The following is an 18,421-nucleotide window of genomic DNA, read 5'->3' as shown; positions in this document are numbered from 1 at the left end:
TGACCATTTCTGACAATTTCCAAAGATCACGTAACTGGTTCCTGAGGCAAAACGTAATTTCTACACAGTTTTCCGACTATTGACAATACTTGTTAAATACACTTCTGTCTAGTTGACTTTCAACCAACTGATATCACAGTAAACTGGTTCTAAACGTCCACCCAATACTCAAGGGAGAACGTGGCTGGAATGTTAGAATAACTGCTAGTGTCTGAAATGAACATATTTTACAGAAAAAGCATTTCATAAAAAAAAAAAAATAATGAAAAAGAGACCTGAGACTTTCTTCATTTTCAGAAACTTCGGAAATCTAGACTTGCCACATAATCTAGACTTGCATGGTCTTTCTGGGATATATTTTTGTTTCAGGGTCTGTATGACCGAGTACTGGAATCAGGGAGGCCGTTCATGACATCTACTGGTTCCCCACTGTTCACGGTAGTTCCTAGTGAACGCCATGAAGGTCAAGTTCAACCGGCGTTTCAAGGTCACTCAGTACTTCGCAGTACCTGCAAAAAGAACATTTAGTGAGTGGTTGAATGAGTGAGTGAGTTTGGTTTAAACCCGTACACCACAAAAGCGTACCCATGTGATGAAATGAATAAAAATGGCAGTTAAAACCACGGCTTTGGATTCTGACAGAAAATGGAAGAAATTCATAGTGAAAGTATTCCTAGCTATAACATGGGTACCGATAACACAACATATGTGACTTCATGAATGCGGGTCATCGTAACTGGCAGCGTCATGATATCGATCACTGGTTTGCGCGTCGTGAATGTTACCGAGTGTGTTGATGAGCAGAATTCATTCACCAAAATTATATTTGCGCTGTGGGTACATGTAGGGGGTCTCTTTGTGTAGGTTTGAATACTAGCTTCATCTGAATCACTTACTTGTTTTTGAAATCCAGAACAATCGCTTTCATCTCCTTGGTTTTTGATAATTCTTCTCTCACTCTGAAATGATGATGGTAGGAAAGAGCCTTTAGTTTAAGCAAATAGGCAGCATCACATAACATCAAGGTAGGATAGGGGCGGTCGGGTAGCCGAGTGGGTAAAGCGTTCCCTCGTCACGCCGAAGACCCGGGTTCGATTCCCCACATGGGTACAATGTGTGAAACCCATTTCTGGTGTCCCCCGCCGTGATGTTGCTTGAATATTGCTAAAAGCGGCGTAAAACCAAACTCGCCCGCTCACTCAAGTTAGGATAATCACCAGAAATATAGATCAATTGGCAAAACGTTGTGAAACCTGTGAGGCCAACTTACCATATTTCAAGACCTTGTGGTGTTTAGTGCTTAATGCTGGCTTGGCGAGCGAGTGAGTGAGTGAGTGAGTGAGTGGGTGGGTGGGTCTTAAGTGAGTGAGTGAGTGAGTGAGTGAGTTTAACGCTGCCTTCAACAGTATTCCATTTACATAATGGCCTATAGGGAAATCTGGAGTGGCGAAGATCTCAGTCGTTTATTAATTTGGTGCTGACAAACCTGGAAACATAACTGAGCGTACCGGGAGTCGAACCCATGATCATAGGTTTCTTGCATACCCATGTGGCCCACCTCTGGCCCACCTCTGGCCCACCTCTGTTAGACTGCACAAAGAAGACCTTATCAGCAATATCTCAGTGTATTATTTTAAGACACCAAGTTGTCCCTTTGTCCAGGCTCACCCCCATTGCCTAGTTTTAACGACTTTAGTGCCTCTGATTTTCGTTCAACAACGTTCGTCAAAATACCAGCTGAAATACCCGACGAAGAATAAGCCATTTAAAGCAAGTTTGGTTTCTGTTCACCCTCTGGAAGGTCAGCCCTAAATCCACCCTGATGTCACTATCACCCCAGTAACATGTCACTGCATGTGAATAGAATGGTCCTTCGATAAGAAAGGAGGGAATGAGTGAGTTTACTTTCACGCCGCTTTTACCAATATTCCATCAATATCACAGTGGGGGATATCAGAAATGGACTACACACATTTTACCAATCTGGGAAATCGACCCGTTTAACCACCCTGCTAACCAACTGTCCATTGACCAGTACGGCAATACTATAGATGTTTAAGTGAAACGTGATGGCTTACCCCTTGTCTATTGACAGAGACTTCTGCCGGACTGAATCAGAGAAACTCGATGCTGACATTTGTGACTTCTGAAAAACAAAGAAGCACAATCAACCAGTTGATTGGAACCCAATCATGATTTGATGCTTACGATTAAAAAATACTGGAAGGAGCAGATTGAAATGTTTTGAGGTCCTGTTAGAGAAGAAGAGACTGAAGTAGCTGAAAGTACCTGGGAGTCGGCTATCTGCCTGGACAGTGCAGCCAATGATTTCTGGATGTCCTCCAGTTTCTTTTCCGCAGTCTGGAGCCGGTCCTCAGTTTCGTAATAATTCCTACAAAAAATAATATGACGTGGAAGAACAGTACAAGTTGGCGAAATCAAATGAAGTAGCAGTGGGTATTTGCAAAGGATCTGGGATTGTCAAAAAGAACAATTTTACTTGTAGAGCTGGATTGCAAGGAGTGGCTGATGCCGCTATCTTATCTCTGACATACAGGAATGTAGGGTTTTCATATTCCAGCAACATAAAATTGGGGAGCACCAATGATATGCTTCGAGCCAAGACTTCACCGCCCAGGCGAAGACCCAATGTGACGTCACCTGGTTGTATTTGAGATTGATTGATTGATTGATTGATTGACTGAGTTAACATACTTCGCCCATTGGTGAAAGCTGTCCTGTAAAAACTTGTTCTTAGGAACACAGTGCGAGGTCCAACGGTCCCTTGAGCTGGAGTGTATTTGTTGAAGTTGGGCCCTGGAAGTATAACATTAACATGGAGAACATGAACAAAGTAGTCTAGTCTTTGTGAATAATACGCCATTCAAATAAATCTTCGCGACGCCATGTTGCTTAATTTCTGCAGTTGTACGTGAAACACAGGCTATTTGCAATACGTTGTTAGCATGTAATTCCACTCACTTCTCGATCTGGTGGACTCGCTCATCCAGTCGGCCGAAAGTCCTCTTCTTCCGTCTTTCATAAAAGCGCGGCACGATGTCCTTGGCTCTGACCAACCACCGCATGTATTTCCTTTCGCTGAAGATGTGAAATAATAAATCTGATAACTTCTAACTCGTGCACAAGATTCATGGTTGGTTCCAGGGCAGATGTCTCCCCAGTACCCAACTGGTAGTCCTATGGGGCAAATATATTGGTAAACATGGTGATTCCAGACTGGAACTGGTTCCTAGAACCATTGGATCAGATGGTCAGCAAAATTAACGCTAAATGCCGACTAGTGATTGATATTATGAGCAACTGTGATACGCAATGAATGAGTTGACCCTGCCTGACTTCCCGAACCATTAACGTGTCACTTTGCAGATGTTCAGACCTTGATACTTTCCGAGTACCCACACCACAAAAAACATCACACCACCATGTGAAAAATATTGTTAAAAAACATCAAACCTCTTTTCATTTCTTACAAGCTTTTGTTATAGGAAAATACACAACGACGTGATTACATGGGGAATTTAAAAAGGCTCCATCAATTGAACAGTCTCCTTCCCTCCACCTAGTCAGCTCTTTGATTCCGGTTAGAAGATGTCTGTCAAAAGTGATAATCATAGCAGATTGGCAAATGAAACGACAGTAACCCCCTTTCCCTCCTACAATAATATGTATGGTAGCCAATGCTGCCTCACCATGAGCAGTTTTCGAAGCACCACGCATGCGCCTCCAGACTGACGTCATCACTTTTCGCGTAGCTGTGTGTAGCCAGGGAGTCTCCACACGCCCCCAAGTCCGCCCGTACCTGAAACCGATTTAGTTGTAAGTGAGTGAGTGAGTTTAGTGAGGACCAGACAATCCAGTGATCAACAGCATGAGCATCGATCTGCGCAATTGGGAACCGATGACATGTGTCAACCAAGTCAGCAAAACTGACCACCCGATCCCGTTAGTCGCCTCTTACGACAAGATAGTCGCCTTTTTACGGCAAGCACATGGGTTGCTGAAGACCTATTCTACCCCGGATCTTCACGGGTCCGATTTAGTTGTAAATATACTAGTGCATGAACTTATTATTCCAGTGAGGTCATATTTTTTATGTTGCAGATATATATTTACAGATAAGAAAAACCTATTTCTGGGAATTAAATGTCAGTCAAGGACTCCGTTCACCTTGTCAATGGTTGACATGATGCTCTCACAGGCGGCTGGCGACCCCTGGCGACCAAACAAGGTGGTAGCCAGATAGTCGACATGTTCGAACAGTGTGTTGACGTAGCTGTGTTTGTTGTGGACGCTGTCTTCCCTGTCTGTCTGTTTCCTCCTGAAATACCAAAACGATACTTGTACATGTTTGTTTGTTTGTTGTTTAAAGCAGAACGCAGCAATATTCCATCTGCATAACGGCGTTCTTTCAATAATCGAGTCTGGACCCGAAAATCCAGTGACTGATGTCAACGAAGTCAGCGAGCCTGACAACTCGATCCCATAAGTCGCATCTTACGACAAGCATGGGTTGAGATCAATTTTAACCTTGCATTTCAAAACATCCTAAATTTAACGTTATGACACCACACTAGTCACTTCTGGCCGGATTTCTTATTGAAAAGAATGATTTTAAATCAAGGATAGTTCATTAAAACAATGTAAGGATTCGAACCCGTGTTTCCGTGACGCGTCACCGCTCTATCTGCAAGGCAATTAACTTGCACGTCATTATTAAGGACCACTTCGGAACAGCAGTGAGTGAGTGAGTGAGTTTGGTTTTTACGCCGCTTTTAGCAATATTCCAGCAATATCACGGCGGGGGACATCAGAAATGGGCTTCACATATTGTATCCATGTGGGGAATCGAACTCGTGTCTTCGGCGTGACGAGCGAACGCCTGAGCCACAAGGCTTCCCCACCACCCCGGAACAGCAGTGACAACTGCCTTCGCTGATCTAGAGGGATGAGGTTCTCCAAAATCGGGGGGCGGTTGACGTGAAAAGTAATGGACTAATAACACACAAAAAAATTAAAAATCAGATGTTTGTTTGTTGTTTAACGCCGCACTCAGCAATATTCCAGCGATATGTCCGCTGTCTGTAAATAATGGAGTCTGGACAATACAATCCAGTGATCAACAGCATAAGCATCGATCTACGCATTTGGGATACGATGACATGTGTCAACCAAGTCAGCGAGCCTGACCACCCGATCCCGTTAGTCGCCTCTTACGACAAGGGTTGATGAAAACCAATTCTGACCAGGTTCGTAACGGGTTCAAAAATCAGATCCAAATTCTGTATCCGTTCTTGAATAATATGGGATTTTATGGCACAGCCAAAGATTGGCTACCAAAACGAAAACTTGAGCTTTTACAATGTGAGTAACATGGACTGACCTCAGCCTCCGTCTGACGCCGATGAAGTGTCTCTGGGCAAGTGATGTCACGTGACTGTGTCTGTGGATGAGCGCCACGTGCTCCATGAGACGCTTGGCGTGCTTGAAATCTACATCCGGTTGATTTGCCGAGGAAAACCTCGTGGTGGTGTCTGTGATGATATAAGCAAAGAATGTCATTGCCAAATGTTACATCACCATGGTTACTGATGTTGCTATGAGTGAGTAAGTGAGTGAGTTTAGTTTTACGCCGGTTTTAGCAGAATTCCCGCAATATCACGGCGGTCGAGTTTAAGACGTTTGACGAGTTAGTGAGTGGTTTTATGCCACTTTTAGCAATATTCCATCAATATCACGGACACCAGAAATGGCATTCACACATTGTTCCCATGTCGGGAATAAAACCCGGGTCTTTAGCGTGACGAGCTAACGCTTTAACGACTAGGCTACCCCACCGCCCCATGTAACTATGAAGTCAGAAATATTCTCATTGACTGAAAGGCCCACTGGTGAATACTGCAATCAACGGCAGTTTAAGCAAATACATTTTCTCTATAACAAAATAACTAAAGTACACACATTAAGAAGAAGAAAGATACAGATATTTTACTTTCTCTATGAAAGAAGAGCCATAATAAAACTTTTTAAGAGGCCATAATAAAACTTTTCTAAAAAGACACAATTCTATTCATCACATTACACAAGGAGCCATAATAAAACTTTTCTAAAAGACACAATTTATTCATCACATTACACAAGGAGCCATAACAAGACACAAGCCATCACATTACACAAGGAGCCATAATTTAACTTTTCTAAAAAGACACAATTCTATTCATCACATTACAAACATGTCCAGCTTAAAATGTCTTAGATGTAAAACCAGAGGCTAAAGTTTAATTTTACTGAAACCGTTTTAAATCTTTGAAAGGCATTTGAAAAGCAAGATTTATGGATGTCAACTTCTTTATTGTGAATAACACGACGTTTCGTATGAATGCTCCTTCATATATCTTGCTTTTCTGAAACCGTTTTGTTTTCTTACAAAAAGAGGATTTTGAGCCATCAGATATTTTTTCACCAGATGCTGTTTAACACGTCGTATGTCGTTTATATGAATCATTAACAAAGAAGTCAGCAATAATATTTCACCCATGGCTCAAGCGTGTCATTATTTCCATTTGTAAAGATCATAGCATGGGCTATTCTCCTACCCTCAATCTCTGTCAGCACAGGGTCGACGTCACGTGTGTCGTCATGGCGGGTCCTCCCTGGCAAGAGGATAACTGGTTCCTCCTGGCTGGTCGTCCGGAGTTCCTGGATACTGTCCGTCTCCTTCACCGTCTCCGTCAACAACACATCCTCCAGCATCAGCAGCTGCTCCGTCACCAACACCCCGGTCTGACGCTCCAATTCCTTCTGAGTATCGCGGACGCTGGGGATCGACAACGTCAAAATATAAAAACAATACGTCACCGACGAGCGCTGGGGATCGATAACGTTAATATACACGACAAATACGTCACTGAAGGACAGCGGGGATCGATAACGTTAATATACAGGACAAATACGTCATTGAAAGATAGTGGGGATCGATAACGTTAATATACACAACCAATAAGTCACTGACGGACGCTGGGGATCGATAACGTTAATATACACAACCAATAAGTCACTGACGGACGCTGGGGATCGACAACGTTAATATACACAACCACTAAGTCGCTGACGGACTCTGGGGATCGATAACGTTAATATACACAACCAATAAGTCGCTGACGGACGCTGGGGATCGACAACGTTAATATACACAACCACTAAGTCGCTGACGGACTCTGGGGATCGACAACGTTAATATACACAACCAATAAGTCACTGACGGACGCTGGGGATCGACAACGTTAATATACACAACCAATAAGTCGCTGACGGACGCTGGGGATCGACAACGTTAATATACACAACCACTAAGTCGCTGACGGACTCTGGGGATCGACAACGTTAATATACACAACCAATAAGTCACTGACGGACGCTGGGGATCGACAACGTTAATATACACAACCAATAAGTCGCTGACGGACGCTGGGGATCGACAACGTTAATATACACAACCAATAAGTCACTGACGGACGCTGGGGATCGACAACGTTAATATACACAACCACTAGGTCACTGACGGACGCTGGGGATCGATAACGTTAATATACACAACCAATAAGTCACTGACGGACGCTGGGGATCGACAACGTTAATATACACAACCAATAAGTCACTGACGGACGCTGGGGATCGATAACGTTAATATACACAACCAATAAGTCACTGACAGACGCTGGGGATCGACAACGTTAATATACACAACCAATAAGTCACTGACGGACGCTGGAGATCGACAACGTTAATATACACAACCAATAAGTCACTGACGGACGCTGGGGATCGATAACGTTAATATACACAACCAATAAGTCACTGACGGACGCTGGGGATCGATAACGTTAATATACACAACCAATAAGTCACTGACGGACGCTGGGGATCGACGACGTTAATATACACAACCAATAAGTCACTGACGGACGCTGGAGATCGACAACGTTAATATACACAACCAATAAGTCACTGACGGACGCTGGAGATCGACAACGTTAATATACACAACCAATAAGTCACTGACGGACGCTGGAGATCGACAACGTTAATATACACAACCAATAAGTCACTGACGGACGCTGGAGATCGACAACGTTAATATACACAACCAATAAGTCACTGACGGACGCTGGGGATCGACAACGTTAATATACACAGTAGTCTCAGACAAGGAAACAAAGGTAATATTCTTCCAGCGTTGCCTTACCTCTGAGAGGCGTTCATATACAGCCTGCAGAAAGGGTTGACGAAGGAGGTCGGACTGAGAACCACAATGGCCTCTTTCTTGAGGATGTCTTCCGCCTCCTGGAAGAAGTCCTCGAACGTCCACATTTTATCTGGATTAGCTTCCATGAGACAGAGGATTAGAGACGCCAAGCGCTTCTTGAAGGACCTGTGAGAAACGGCAGAGAATTATCACACGAACGATCACGTCAAACAGCTTCAGGGCGATGGGGGTAGCCGAATGGTTCGATTCCCGACATGGGTACAATGTGTGAGGATCATTTCTGGTGTCCGTGATATTGATGGAATATTGCTAAAAGTGGCATAAAACCACTCACTCACTCGTCACACGTCTTAAACTCGACCGCTTTAGTGTCTACCATAGGCCAAGTGATATTCACTGTTCACTGTTCTTAATGTATTTACATGGCGACCGCCTCCGTGGTGTAGTGGTTAGAGCGTCCGCCCGGAGAGCGGAAGGTCGCGGGTTCGAACCCCGGTCGCGTCATACCAAAAGACGTTAAAATATGGTACTTGTTGGTCCCTGCCTGGCGCTCGGCATTAATGGGTACAACAAGGACTGGTCGGCTCGGAGTCAGTATAATGTGTCTGAGTGGGGTATTCTTGCTTCACTGCGGTATTGTATCTCAGTGGGCTAGCACTACAAAACCAGCTTAAGTCTGGGCTAGTACAAGCAGCCGCACATACACATACACACGCATGCACGTCGTCATATGAGCCAAATATTCTCAAGCACGACGTAAAACCCAATTTCACCTCACCCCACCTATTTACATGGCTCACATTCCACATATCCTCAATGGCGATCGTTTTTCTGTGAGTGGTTTAGTTTAACACTCATTTGAACGGTATTTCTATTATGTCACTGCGTGTCAGGTTTACACCTTTGTTAAACCGAGGGGCACCAGCGCTGAGCTGACAGGCAAACAAAGACTCGAAAGACGACTGTAGATATATTGGACGCATCATTTTACATTCATTACATGGACACACAAACTATGTAGAAGACAGGGAATACATTGTGTCGGTAAACGGTTTTGTGGGGACGGGTGTTAGTTTGTTTGTCAGCTATTGAATGAGACTGTGTATAGTTCAAAGTTTCTCCTGGCATCGCTTCATTCCTTTGTAAATGCTGCAGAACTTCCGTGTGCTTTCATGAGTGAGGAACGCAGTGTTAACACACCAGTGTAAAACTAAACACACCAGTGTAAAACTAAACACACCAGTGTAAAACTAAACACACCAGTGTAAAACTAAACACACCAGTGTAAAGCTAAACACACCAGTGATGGACTCGGGCACAGCGTACTTACTGTGACATGGGGCATGTGGTGGGAAGTTCATCAAACCATCTGATCTCGCCGCGGTGTTTGGTCTGAACCCCGGCAATAACTCCTGCAGGCTTCTTAGCAATCATTTCAAACCTGAAACATTCAGTCCGAGAATAATCGCATGTTTACGAGGGATGACCACAATGTTCCTAACCTCACATTGAAAAACTTGACTTCAGGACATCGCAAAAGACTTATTGTTCAACATGGCCCCGGCAACAACGATCAAAGTTTTCTAACGATGTTGGTAGGATATTAATTCAGCTTTGTAGAGTCCTTTCGGATTTCAAGACGTTTCGACAGCTGATTTAATGGCTAACTATTTGGGTTTAAGTGAGTTCAACTGTTTGGATTTGTTTTGTTATTACCATCGATAGTCTCACATCGTTGCAAAAACCTGTCTGGAGCAGCTTCAAACAGCGCTAAATTCTCACGAGACATGTTTTGCCTTTTTGTTCATCATGAGAAGGTTCCATATCGTAGATTCTCTGAATGATGTCTAGTACTGCTGACTTGACAGGTCCCCCGGGGAGACCGTCATCCTTAAGGCACTCCATGCAAGGCTTACACGCCCACCTCCTTACATGGGTAGGTATATATATACCTCGTGTGGTACTCATATCGTCACGAATGGGTTCTGATGTTAACCCCGTTTTGTGCAATCACTTCGTCACTGCAAGTGTCTCAGGTTTGTGCACATTCCAAAGGTCACGTACACCAGATCATATTGCAGACTTGTGACAGGAACAATGTGCTCATCTGACACGTTTTGTGGGCATACCCATACAACATCATGTAATGACCACAACAAAATATTTCAGTACTACTTGTCTGTCTTATAGTCCCTGAAACTCATTATTTTCCGAGAGCGGAAGGTCGCGGGTTCGATCCCCGACCGCGTCATACCAAAAGACGTTAAAATATGGTACTTGTTGGTCCCTGCCTCGCGTTCGGCATCAATGGGTACAAGAAGGACTGGTCGGCTCGGAGTCAGTATAATGTGTCTGAGTGGGATATTCATGCTTCACTGCGGCGTGGTATCTCAGTGGGCTAGCACTATAAAACCAGCTTAAGTCTGGGCTAGTACAAGCAGCCGCACATACACATACACACGCATGCACGTCGTCATATGAGCCAAATATTCTCAAGCACGACGTTAAACCCAATTTCACCTCACCTCACCCCCCATCTCAATGGGGCTCCTTTTCAATTTAAAAGGAAGTATTTGTTTCTATCAAAATTATATATATTCAGAAACTAAGCGTTGGTCTACGCAATCCTCTCTGTGTCTCCTCAGAAAATATCAGTCAAAACTTGTGTTACTCTAACAACTAAATACAAAAACTATGAAGAAAACTAAGAACACATTTACAGGACTTGAACTTCTGTTTCCGATCTGTTTACAAAAGGACCTGTGTCATTGTCCTTGAACTCACATGGTCAGTTTGTCGGCCCTGCCATGGTGCGGCCGGAAGGGAACTCTCCCAGTGGCAGAGTGATACAGCGTGGCTCCAAGGCTCCATAGGTCAACAGAATGATCGAATTGGCGATCCCGGCCTCTCTCCAGGAACGCAGCTTTGTAGATATCTGGGTGCTGGAATACAAGGTGTGATGATTTGAGGCTTAACTTCGCTGCCATGGTTATTTCACTTACGGGGCGTCTCACACTCGTATGTATGTGCGTGCACGTGATTTTGAGGCTGTAACCCGGACCCTTTTTCCATGGGGGCGGGGAAATAGTGTCTGTAGTGTTCTCTACCCATGGGCTGAAGTCCGACCAGTAAATGATGGAAACTGCCATTGTTAAAAATCTGCTACAAAAAACTACTCCTTTGTGGCTACACTCTTCAAATGACACGATTCCATATTGGTGGTATGACGAATACAACGCGGACCAGGCATATGACTTTGAGGGCAGGGTACATAAATTTGAGGTTCAGTTGTGTAACTCTGAGGCATGAGTATATGATGTTGGTAACACGTATATAACTTTGAGGCCTCGGTATGTAACTTTGAAGTCCAGTTGTGTAACTTTGAGGCATGAGTATATGATGCTGGTAACACATATATAACTTTGAGGCCTCGGTATGTAACTTTGAGGTCCAGTTGTGTAACTTGGAGAAATGAGCATATGATGTTGGGACCTAGTCATTGTTCATACAATCATCCACTTTATATGACCAATCCTTGCGCGACTGTATACGGCCGCCATAGATGTTTCTGACTTTGGCGTAAAATAACATGCATTCTCTCTCGCGTTCAAGTTACGTTTTACGAACTCCCATTTTACCACTTTACTGTATCTAAATATTCCACAAAGTATTTAAGTACCAAGTATTCTTCCGTTCCCACAAGAGACTGGAAACATTCGTCCGGCATCAATGGCTTCGCGGTACCAAAATCTGACAGCTTGTACAGTGAGCTGAGAAAGAAAACCAGGCATAAATTCAAAGTGAAAGTTTTGAAATCTAAAACAAGACATTGAAACCTCTTGCAGCTGCAGTGTATCATTGACAGACCCTGCATTAACGAATTCCCGTCTAACAAACCGGCATGGATATTGAGTAATGTGACTTTGTATGGATTTCCCAAAAGGTCTCCAGAGGAATATTGGACGAACTAAACAAGTTTCACTTTTATAATACGTTTTAGTGTCTTTACATAAGGGACCGGAAGGTATTCTGTTACAGCTTTTTCTCAGTACAATCACATTAATCAGAATTATGAAACAAATGACATTATAAAGCTGTCAAGTCAACCAAGATCATGACGACACTTTAATGTCTGACGTTGACACGTGTGGACACCAAGGGGGCACGCGTGGTGGAATAGTGTTTAACGTCACGTACAAAATCATTTCACTCACACAGGCACGTGTGGTGGAATAGTGTTTAACGTCACATACAAGATCATTTCACTCACACAGGCACGCGTGGTGGAATAGTGTTTAACGTCACATACAAGATCATTTCACTCACACAGGCACGTGTGGTGGAATAGTGTTTAACGTCACATACAAGATCATTTCACTCACACAGGCACGTGTGGTGGAATAGTGTTTAACGTCACATACAAGATCATTTCACTCACACAGGCACGCGTGGTGGAATAGTGTTTAACGTCACATACAAGATCATTTCACTCACACAGGCACGTGTGGTGGAATAGTGTTTAACGTCACATACAAGATCATTTCACTCACACAGGCACGTGTGGTGGAATAGTGTTTAACGTCACATACAAGATCATTTCACTCACACAGGCACGTGTGGTGGAATAGTGTTTAACGTCACGTACAAGATCATTTCACTCACACAGGCACGTGTGGTGGAATAGTGTTTAACGTCACATACAAGATCATTTCACTCACACAGGCACGTGTGGTGGAATAGTGTTTAACGTCACGTACAAGATCATTTCACTCACACAGGCACGCGAGCAAGAGTGTGTGTAAGTGTGCGAATGCGTTTGCGTGCGTGTGTGTATGCTTGTCATATTGCATACATATTGCTACGATTCGTCAATGTAAAATGGATGTCCAATCCAATCCCAGCAGCCGGTTCGCACCAAAATACGGTAACATATGGCACAGGGTAACAGGTACCATCGTTTAACGTTGTCTGGATATGACACAGCCTTGGGATGGAACTACCGACCTCCACTTCTCAAGGCAGACACTCCGTCCACTACACCAAGGAGGATGTTGCAGTCACCTGGTATGAGTGAGTGAGTTATTTTTACGCGGCTTTTAGCAATATTCCAGCACTATCACAGCGGGGACACCAGAAATGGGCTTCACACACTGTACCCATGTGTGGAATCGAACCCGGGTCTTTGGCGTCCGGAACCACAAAGGTAATTATTTATTGCTTCACATAAATCTTCCTGTGGGGTAGCCTAGTAGTTAAGGCGTTCGCTCGTCAGGCCGAAGACCTCGGTTTGATTCCCCACATGGGTACAATATGTGAAGCCCATTACTGGTGTCCCTCGCCGTGATATTGCTGGGAAATAGCTAAAATCAGCGTAAAAAAACTCACTCACTTACTCACTTTCCTTGTATATTACCTGCCGTCTTCGGAAATACATCGGAGGATGTTAGCTGGTTTGATGTCTCTGTGAATGAAGCCCTTCTCGCGGTAGTGCTTCATGCCATCCACTGTTCAAACAAAATATTTAAACTAAAGAATCTATGGATCTTCTCCAGTAATCCTCAATGCAGAGTTTGTTTACAGAGGCTTTCTCTCTACCACAGAGAGTAATATGTTATTTGATATATTGTACAACAAATTTGAATGTCAGTAGTTCAGAACAATATGTTGTATGGTTGGTACAATTCTATTTAAAGACATGAGTAAAATTTCACTTTGTATCCGTTCTCAATACCAACTTCGAAACATCACATATGCCTGTGGATTTGTAACAATAGCGGGCTTAATAGTAAGTGCGTGAGCGAGATAATTGGGTCTGACGCACCATTTGGAAAAATTCCAGATCACGGTGTTCACCCAATTAATCATCTTCAACGTTTATAGTTCATATGGCTAAGCCTGGGGTGTGGCAACGTTCCGAGTAAAGTAGTTAGGAAATTTCCCAAAATACGTTGAGAAATTGGTAGAGGCTTTTAAATTGAACCTCTTAAAATAGTGACAACATAGTGACAATGAAGCAAGGATGGCGGATTAAACTACAAGAGTTCAGATATATATAACACGTCACAATTTAATTCTGGACTCACAAAAGTCCAGAAACTCTCCGCACTGTGGGCACTTTCTGACAAGGGATTTGAACAAATTAAACATGCAGTGGTTATGAATATATGCCAAGGATGAAAAAATGAAAAAAAATTCTTTCGAAAACTTTAAATTTAAACTCGCTCGCCCATGGGCAGGCCCATGGGCGAACAGTGGCCCATGGGCCGGCCCATGGGCGAGAATGTTTAATTTCGATCAGAATTCATGTTTTGGAGGTTGTAAATGAATGAGTGTATGTTTGTAAGCACCATGAAACAAATTTCAACTCATTTTGACTTAATTCGACTAATTTAGAGCGATATTAAAAAATCTCGCCCATGGGCGAAAAACATTTTGGCCCATGGGCGAAAATATTGACTTTTACTCAAAATATATGTTTTTCCATGTTTTGGAGGTTGTAAATGAATGAATGTATGTTTATAAGTACCATGAAACAAAATTCAACTCATATTGACTTAATTCGACTAACTTAAAACGATATTAAAAAATCTCGCCCATGGGCGAGAATATTGGCTTTTAATCAAATACATGATTTTCCATGTTTTGGAGGTTGTAAATGAATGAGTGTATGTTTATAAGTACCTTGAAACAAAATTCAACTCATATTGACTTAATTCGACTAACTTAGATGGATGCTAAAAAATCTCGCCCATGGGCGGAACACATTTTGGCCCATGGGCGAGAATATTGACTTTTACTCAAATACATGATTTTCCATGTTTTGGAGGTTGTAAATGAATGAGTGTATGTTTATAAGTACCATGAAACAAAATTCAACTCACATTGACTTAATTCGACTAACATAGAGCGATATTACAAAATCTCGCCCATGGGCGAAACACATTTTGGCCCATGGGCGAGAATATTTACTTTTACTCAAAATACATGTTTTTCCATGTTTTGAAGGTTGTAAATGAATGAGTGTATGTTTATAAGCATCATGACACAACTCATTTTGACTTAATTTGACTAACTTAGAGCGATATTAAAAAATCTCGCCCATGGGCGAGAATATTGACTTTTACTCAAAATACATGATTTTCCATGTTTTGGAGGTTGTAAACGAATGAGTGTATGTTTATAAGTATCATGAAACAAAATTCAACTCACATTGACTTAATTCGACTAACTTAGAACGATATTAAAAAATCTCGCCCATGGGCGAAACACATTTTGGCCCATGGGCGAGAATACTGACTTTTACTCAAAATACGTGATATTCCATGTTTTGGAGGTTGTAAATGAATGAGTGTATGTTTATAAGTACCATGAAACAAAATTCAACTCATATTGACTTAGTTCGACTAACTTAGATGGATGCTAAAAAATCTCGCCCATGGGCGAAAAATAGGTTGGCCCATGGGCGAGAATATTTACTTTTACTCAAAATATATGTTTTTCCATGTTTTGGAGGTTGTAAATGAATGAGTGTATGTTTATAAGTATCATGAAACAAAATTCAACTCACATTGACTTAATTCGACTAACTTAGAACGATATTAAAAAATCTCGCCCATGGGCGAAACACATTTTGGCCCATGGGCGAGAATATTGACTTTTACTCAAAATACATGATTTTCCATGTTTTGGAGGTTGTAAATGAATGAGTGTATGTTTATAAGCATCATGAAACAAAATTCAACTCATATTGACTTAATTCGACTAACTTAGAACGATATTACAAAATCTCGCCCATGGGCGAAAAATAGGTTGGCCCATGGGCGAGAATATTGACTTTTACTCAAAATACATGTTTTTCCATGTTTTGGAGGTTGTAAACGAATGAGTGTATGTTTATAAGTATCATGAAACAAAAGTCAACTCATATTGACTTAATTTGACTAACTTAGAGCGATATTAAAAAATCTCGCCCATGGGCGAAAAAGAGGTTGGCCCATGGGCGAGAATGTATAATTTCGATCAGAAGTCATGTTTTGGAGGTTGTAAATGAATGAGTGTATGTTTATAAGCATCATGACACAAATTTCAACTCATTTTGACTTAATTTGACTAACTTAGAGAGACATTAAAAAATCTGGATTATTTACGGTAACATGGATTAGCGAATTGCCGGGAGACCCACTTTCACACGATCACTCAACCATACCCATTGCCGGTTGAGCCAAACCATTTTCAACTCTTGTTCTCTTAAAAGTGGCTTTCCCGGACTATAGCTATCAGCACACCCCAATCCGACCATCTGTCATTAATTACCTGTCATGAGCTATCAGTTGTATTGAAAGCTCTCGCCTATTGTTTCATTACTTAATGGTTTCACGGATTGGTATGTAGTCACTCCAAATTCACCCATATGTGCGTGACTGTCCTCTCCGACGTCCGCGCCCACCTCTCAACCTAGCAATCTCGATCCACTTTCTGCTCACTATCAAGCCATCTACAACTTCACCTCTCTCTCCAACCACCTGTCTTCTCAGAGGTCCGCGCGCCTCTATATTCCTTCATTTTTCACATCAACTCTACCTCCCAACAACTACTGTCTCCCTCCGAGGTCCGCGCGCCTACAGCCACCACCGACCCCGCCGCCTCTCAAGTACCATCCATAACAAACTCCACGGTCAAGGCCGCCCATAGCCCTCAATTACTACACTCGCTCAGCCTGCCTTGCCCCCTCAATGCTCCCATACCACCCTTCACCCCACTCCACCCTAGAAGGACTTACAAGGTCCTTTCATACGTTGGCGACTGTGCACAAATTTAGCCATCACTTAAAAACACAAGTATCCTACTATTATAAACCTGGTGTATCTAAATTTACTTCAAATGTTTTTAGACATACGTACCCTCTCAAGAAGACAAAACTGTGAAACCCGTAAAGGTCCGGGTCAGAATTGGCCTTCAGTAACCCATGCTTATCGTAAAAGGTGACTACCGGGATCGGGTGGTCAGGCTCGCTGGCTTGATTGACACATGTCATCGGTTCCCGACTGCGCCGAACCCGTGAAGATCCGGGTTAGAATTGATCTTCAGTAACCCATGCTTGTCGTAAGAGGCGACTAACGGGATCGGGTGGTCAGGCTCGCTGGCTTGGTTGACACATGTCATCGGTTCCCAATTGCGCTGATCGATGTTCATGCTGTTGATCACTGGATTGTCTGGTCCAGACTCGATTATTTACAGACCGCTGCCATATAGTTGGAATATTGCTGAGTGTGGCGTAAAACTAAACTGACTCATCCAACTGCTTAGATCGATGCTCAATTTGTTGATCACTGGATCGTCTGGTATAGACTCGATTATTTACAGACCGTCGCCATATAGCTGGAATATTGCTGAGTGCAGCCTAAAACTAAACTTACTCGCTCACTCACTCCAAACTGTGAAAATTAGGAACACCTCTAGCTACCAACAATGTCAACAAGAACATAATGGAGTCCCTGCATCAATACATCTTCAAGACTAAACGAATCGATAAATTATTCTAGACCAATATCTGTACGCAAATAATTAAATGTAACTGCAAGTTCAAGGTTCCTAAGCACGTACGTACAATGCACATTTACCCTACCTCATGTAATAATGTCCATCTCTGATTGATTCACGTGACCTTGAACAAATGGTGGACGGAAAAAAGTCATGAAAAAAAAGACATAGAAAAAAATAACTATTATAAAACATCATGTCCTCCAGTTATTTACTTTGTTTATACTATTTCACTTTCAAGTTAATTATTCCTTTAGTGTGACGCTTTAAGCAATTGGATCTTATCAAAACAGGAGAGATGAACAGATTGTGGGATTAAAAGTCACAAGTCACCTGATTGTTTATTTAACTAGCTTTGAGCTTGACGATATCACAGCGATTAATGAACTCATGGGATTATCAGTTAATGCTCTTACTCAAATGGCTCCCTTCTAGCAGCTAATATAAGACTCGCTGCCCGTCAGACTGTGATCCAAACTCTTCATGGCATTGGCTGGAACATTCGGTTAAATATAATAAAAATATGCTGGGACAACTGACTGATGTAGTGCTGTTGCAGATCAAAGTGTTATGATGACAGTGCATTTTCTGATGTCA

General features: G+C 42.6%; 1 protein-coding gene across 1 annotated transcript in view; it reads right to left on the bottom strand.

Annotated features, from left to right (window-relative positions):
* Positions 1-18,421, bottom strand: part of LOC124286378 (serine/threonine-protein kinase TBK1-like) — a 37,490-nt gene continuing 19,069 nt past the window's right edge. The window contains exons 4-18 of the mRNA XM_046722740.1: positions 13,698-13,788; positions 11,964-12,054; positions 11,069-11,226; positions 9,615-9,725; positions 8,264-8,449; positions 6,615-6,835; positions 5,402-5,552; positions 4,189-4,339; positions 3,711-3,820; positions 2,983-3,099; positions 2,716-2,817; positions 2,290-2,392; positions 2,079-2,146; positions 897-959; positions 1-509 (exon numbers count right to left, since the gene is read on the bottom strand). Of these exons, the coding sequence (XP_046578696.1) occupies positions 446-509; positions 897-959; positions 2,079-2,146; positions 2,290-2,392; positions 2,716-2,817; positions 2,983-3,099; positions 3,711-3,820; positions 4,189-4,339; positions 5,402-5,552; positions 6,615-6,835; positions 8,264-8,449; positions 9,615-9,725; positions 11,069-11,226; positions 11,964-12,054; positions 13,698-13,788 (1,787 nt within the window). The 3' untranslated portion in view covers positions 1-445. The remainder of the gene's footprint in view (positions 510-896; positions 960-2,078; positions 2,147-2,289; positions 2,393-2,715; positions 2,818-2,982; positions 3,100-3,710; positions 3,821-4,188; positions 4,340-5,401; positions 5,553-6,614; positions 6,836-8,263; positions 8,450-9,614; positions 9,726-11,068; positions 11,227-11,963; positions 12,055-13,697; positions 13,789-18,421) is intronic.

Source organism: Haliotis rubra, unplaced genomic scaffold, assembly GCF_003918875.1.
Source record: "Haliotis rubra isolate DU_JTF1 unplaced genomic scaffold, ASM391887v1 Scf381, whole genome shotgun sequence".
Classification (NCBI taxonomy): Eukaryota; Metazoa; Mollusca; class Gastropoda; order Lepetellida; family Haliotidae; genus Haliotis; species Haliotis rubra.
The sequence above is the reverse complement of the archived record's forward strand: the minus strand, read 5'-3'. Positions and strand labels throughout refer to the sequence as shown.